Source organism: Halyomorpha halys, unplaced genomic scaffold (genome assembly GCF_000696795.3).
Source record: "Halyomorpha halys isolate HHAL.00 unplaced genomic scaffold, Hhal_1.1 Scaffold689.1, whole genome shotgun sequence".
Lineage (NCBI taxonomy): Eukaryota > Metazoa > Arthropoda > Insecta > Hemiptera > Pentatomidae > Halyomorpha > Halyomorpha halys.
In genome coordinates this window covers 40,692-46,513 of record NW_027113663.1, presented here as the reverse complement: position 1 = coordinate 46,513, position 5,822 = coordinate 40,692, and the positions used below count along the sequence as shown (strand labels likewise).

Genomic DNA, 5,822 nt, shown 5'->3' with positions numbered 1-5,822 from the left:
ATGCACAAATAAGTTAAAGTAGAAAAGAGAGAACAGTGTAAAGTGTGACATGATTTCCTATATGAAATTATGAGGTGAATATAATTGTGTGAATTAAAATAAATAAGGATGAAGATTGTTGTTCTGATAGTTTTATTATTGTTGTAGGTTTAAAGTACATGAATATGGGACAGTGGTCCCGGAACGTTGTACCATGATATGAAAATTTAATATAAATTTAATTCAACTGGAAGTTATTAACCTCAAAAAAATTTTTTATGAATTGACTCACCAGACTTCCTAAAGAGAAAATCCAGAATACATTCTTTACGAATCTAAGCATACTGTGAACGGAAGGTCTTTAGAAATAAAAGAGAACAATAAACTCAGATCAAAATTCGTTATAACTTAAAAGATATAAAATTAATTAATTTCTAAATTCATCAAAAAAAAAACACCTTAGACTGCTTGATTCAAAAACTTTAAAAATGTGAATCTGTTGAAAAGTAAAAATCTCAAAACTACCATAAACTTAGCGGTCGCCAGAACCTTGCTCAGGAATCCTAACAATAGAGGAAAATAGTGTTAACACAGCAGCAGCCTTATATGACACAAATACGCTCTATTTTTACATTCGCCCTCTATCCCACTCATTATCCAATTCTACACACTCATGTAATCTCACTAGACGTCGAGACCTGCCGGGGCATACTAATATCTTATCAGTCTTGGTCCGTTTCTAGTCAAGTTATTTTGCAAAACCACATTCTATACAGCAAGGGGAGGGTACTCTCAGTACGACCAAAAACCCATGAAGGATGTTGGTTTCAGTAGTTGGTAAGGACGTACATTTTGTAATCCTTTTCCAAGGAGGTCGTCAGCGAACATGTTCAACTGATAGCTATACCTCTGAATTCAATGAAGGCCAAGGTACTCACTTTATAGAGACTAATATATATCAATATACAAAACGTTATTGTTTTGTGTTTATGTTTCGTTCATTGATCCCCAATTAATAACATATATTATCGGTTAAATTCTGAATTGGCACATCTGAAAATTTCTCAGAAAATTAAGAATATATATACACATTTTAATAGTTTCTACTAGCACAAAAATGTTTGCAATAAAATAAAAAATTAAATAATTGTAATACGTTTATATTGCACTGAATTCTATATTATTGAGACAAGCAATGAATTCAGAATTATTCTAGCAATAGTTTTAGTAAATATATGTTTTATTTAGGTTAATTATTTTAACCTAGTAAAAACGACTAAGGATGTCTTTAGTAAGGATTATCTGAATATTACTAAAAATAACAGTACGATACGACGTCATAGGTTTACAATGAAGCAAATAAAAACATGAAACTATGTTTAATGTTTGTGCCAGACAAAAGCTTGCAAAATGTTTAGTAAAATCAAAATTCGGTCTCTACTCATATTTTTTTTAACCTGGACTAAATATTCAATAGTGGATTTAATAAAGAAAATACTAAGATATAATTAAAATAAAAAAATATTTATCTACATAACTGTTAGTGTGGTAAATTTGGTGTAAACACTATAATACAAAAAATCAAATTCAAGACAAATTTTGAAATTTTATGCTACAAAAATCAAAATAGTGGAACGCAACACGTTAACTGACCACTACGAAATAGCTTGTTACATTCTAGCATAAAACGCTATGAGTTATCTCATACTTTTCACAGTTATTTTTTAACTTTATATTTAAATAAAATTAATAAGGTCATATTTTATAATATGTAAAACTTTCATTTCAAATAAAATACTATGAATAACTCGTAGGGGACGAGAACGTAAACTAGGAGTTGCCATATAGGAGTTAAAAGTTTAAATAAAACATGCAATTTTTTGTTACAATAATTTTTAATATATTAATCGATGATAGTTTTAAATGATACTACTATCACTTGTGCCAAATCCATAAAATACATTACGAGTTACATTAGAAAATAAACTGATATTCAACCATTATATTAATTTAAAATTAGAAAGAACAAAAAGGATAAGGTACAAAATAGTTCTATACCTTAATAGAAAATAAAAATCATTCTTCAGGAATAAATTAATATTCAATACAGCAGAACTATGACCTATCGTAGCACATATATGTACCATCCCACACGAACCTTCCACAAACTCAATCAACAAGAAAAACTACAAGAATTCCACAATGCCTCAGTAAGCAACTTGAATAGTTAACATCAATTCACTTAAAACAAAAATAACTCCGATGCATTAAAAACTCAATATATAAACCATACATGATTACATATACAAATTGAGTTATAACTTCTTTCAATCATGCATTGACTTTTTAAAGCTGCTAATATTGGAAATATAAAATTATACAAAAACAACCCGCAGATATAACTCAAGAAATCATCAATAAATAATCTGTATTTTATTATAAACTATCTATGTTTATTTCCTAAACGATCTGCATTTTGTTTTAAACGATATGTAATTTATTGTAAACTATCTGTATTTTATTTCTACACGATATCTATTTTATTTCATTTAAAAAATATGTTTGGTTTTCTTTCTTTTCAGTTTATGTTTTATCAAAATGTATAGTAGATATGATATTAACTAGCAAAGAAATATGAATTGTATAGGGGTGTATCCCGAAGCAATACAGAATTTATTGTAAATATGATATCATGAAATATAAAATTTATTAATCCGTAGATCTTGTATCGGATAGATAACCGATAAAATGAGCTTAACACGAGGGAATAAATGTGTAATAACATGGAAATCCGACCAATCGATAAAATGTAAAAGTTATTTTATATTTTTTATTGCACAATTACATGTTTTTTGATAATGCTTTTCTGTTGCAGAGCGTGCCCCGAGGTTCCGGCTATGTCATGCCCCGAGTCTCAGCGAGGAGGGCCATCCTCTGTCTCCTTCCCCTCCTCGGCGTCCTCGCCGTCATCGCACTCTGGCCATCGGCCAAGAAGGTCCTCATGTCGCCGACGGAACCGCCTACCCAGCAGCAGGCCCTCGTTCTGCGACCTACCGTCGATCAGCCAATGCCGGTGAGGGTTAATGATGGGTAAATACTTTGGAAAACTATCTAGGTCTAACCAAACTAACCTAACAACATCCACAATATAAAAACCCTCCCTTACTGTCCTCTACTTTTCCTTAACAACCAACTGATTCACTTCTTTCCTACTATAAAAAACCTTGGTGTCACCTTTGATCAACACCTCTCCTGGAATAACCATATTTCCCAAATCACAGGCAAATCCATAACTGTACTCAAACAATTCCTAAAATTCCGTAATTCCATTCCTCAGAACACTCGTCAGCTCCTAGTATCCTCTCTTGTCTTCCCCCACTTCGACTACGGATCCTTGGTGTACGGAGGGCTATCTGGAGGACTAGAGTTGAGACTGAAGAGACTCATGAATTGTTTTGTAAGATTTATCTTTGGGTTCCCTAGGCACTCTCAAGTCTCCCGCTGGTATTCTGAGTTGAAGTGGCTCTATCCAACCTCCCAAAGGCAATACCTCCTTGGTGTTTTTCTATTCCAAGTTCTTAACATCAAAAAACCTACCTATATCATAGATCTCCTCACTCTTCGTTCATCCACCCACTCATTAAACACCAGATCCCATCCGAATGATTTATATATACCCTCCTATAGAACCTCCTTCTTTAGCAAATCCTTCGTCATACGTGCAACCTCCCTCTGGAATTCTCTTCCCATCTCCATTCGCCAGTCCTCGTCCATTCTCTCCTTTAAACAACACCTATTCCTTCATTTATTGAATAACCAAACCTCCACATCTTTGTAATCAAATAAATAGGCAGTTATTGATTAACATTATAAACAGTAGTAAAGCCAATATACCAATGTAATTTCATTCTACTACCTGAAAATTTGTAAACGCTCGCCAGATAAAAATCTCACTATATGAACCTTGTAATTATTCTTAGGGGACATATATCCCAGAATAAAGTTATTTTTTCATTTCATTTCATTTTTTCATTTCATTTCAATATAAATGGAAACAAGGATGACATGTTTCATGCACTCGATGTGCAACACAATAAGTAATATGAAATACCTATTAAGTTCCCAAAAATAATGTCCTATGTTCCTGCACAGGTTCCGACTTGATATCCATCTCCATCCTATCGTATCTATCAAAGCCTCTGGAAAGATAAGACTTTTTGAACTCACCTCATTTCTTGAACAAAATGCTATCAATAATCCTTTTCAATTAGATTCCCGTTCTGGGTGCTGTTTCATAATAAAGTACAAACTAATACTATTAGTCTTGTCGATTTAACTTTACTTTAAATTAAACTGATTTGTACAATATTAGCTTGTACTTTAGTACTTTTTAACTCCTGTAATATCACTAACATCAATAGTCCTCCCTATTATGAAAAAACTAAGTATTAGTGTAATTAAAACGTTGTTTATATACTTGTATCTTGAACTAATACTATTAGCTTTCATTACGAAACAGGTTGTTCCACACAAGCGGCTCTGCTTAAAATTTAAAGAACTCTTTCAAAACACCATTTTACTTCACCTTCGATCAATACCTAAAATGAAATAGCTATATTTACCAAATGACCCTAAAAATTGTCTCGATCCTTAAACAGTTCCTAAGATTTCCAGATTCATTTCACCCGAAGAACCCGTCACCTTCAAGTATTCTTCCCCAATTACACTACGAATGTTTAGTGTATGGAGAGCTGATGTGGCAAAGATTAATGAACTATTTTTTAAGATACATCAGCGGTATTCCCAAACGTTCTCATATCCCTCACTGTTCTTCTGAGAAAAGGTCCCTCTTTCTTAATATTCCAAGACAATTTCATGGACATTTCTCTACAATTTAATAAATACTACTTGGGTTGGTTTTAAAATTTTTGTAAGCTTATTTTTTTAATGTTTATTACTCATTTTCCATTTCATATCTATATATATATATATGAAAGGAAATGGTCGAATATACTTTTTAATTAGTATACCGATTAACGTGCAGTTTTTTCAAAATGTTCCCTTTCACCAAGGGAAGGTTTAAAGATAATGTAATCCTCAAATTCTGGAGTAGAAAAATTAAAAGTTAAGTAGAAAATTGAGCGTGTTTGATTTGTAGCTCAGAAAGCATGTGTTTTTTTTTTTTCACTGTCATGTACACACCATCGTCTCATGCCGAGGAATAAGAAAAAAGCATTACTGATTCTATTAAGCTACATTATATTTTCGAAAAATTATAAAAACATAACGTGGCTTGGGGTAAAGTAGGTCAGCAAATTTTTTTCTTTTAGAAAAGAGCATTTCATATTCGTTTTTAGAATCGTCTCATACTACCAAATACCATTTTTCTAAGAAATTAAAAAACCGTCTTATCACATCACCTATATACATAAAGTCGAATTTTTATCTAAAAAGATGTTAAAAACGAATGTCTTCGCATATATTTGATTAATTTATGTTCCCAAACCATAATAATAAAGTATACGTATATGTTTAATTTAACTAATTACAATAATATAAATTAAACTATCTGTTTTTTTAATGTTCTCTGTCACCATGGTAAGGTTTATAACAACTTAAATCCTCAATTTCTCCCGGTAAAAAAAAAAACTTAGGAACAAAATTAAACGATTTTGGTGAGTATTCAGAAAGAACACGTTTTTTCACGGTTATTATATACCAATCGATTCGTCGCTTTGCGAAAAATAAGGAAAAAAAAATGTACATACTCTAGTAAACGATATTATATTCACAGAAAATTATAAATATAGCTTAATTATAACTTTATTTAAATTTATAATTAT

The 5,822-nt window shown here is 31.4% G+C and overlaps 1 protein-coding gene across 1 annotated transcript in view; it reads left to right on the top strand.

The window, feature by feature from the left end:
* LOC106685390 (glycoprotein 3-alpha-L-fucosyltransferase A) overlaps positions 1-5,822 on the top strand; it is an 88,317-nt gene that overhangs the window by 64,250 nt on the left and 18,245 nt on the right. Inside the window, exon 2 of the mRNA XM_067051060.1 lies at positions 2,855-3,052. Within this exon, the coding sequence (XP_066907161.1) occupies positions 2,855-3,052 (198 nt within the window). The remainder of the gene's footprint in view (positions 1-2,854; positions 3,053-5,822) is intronic.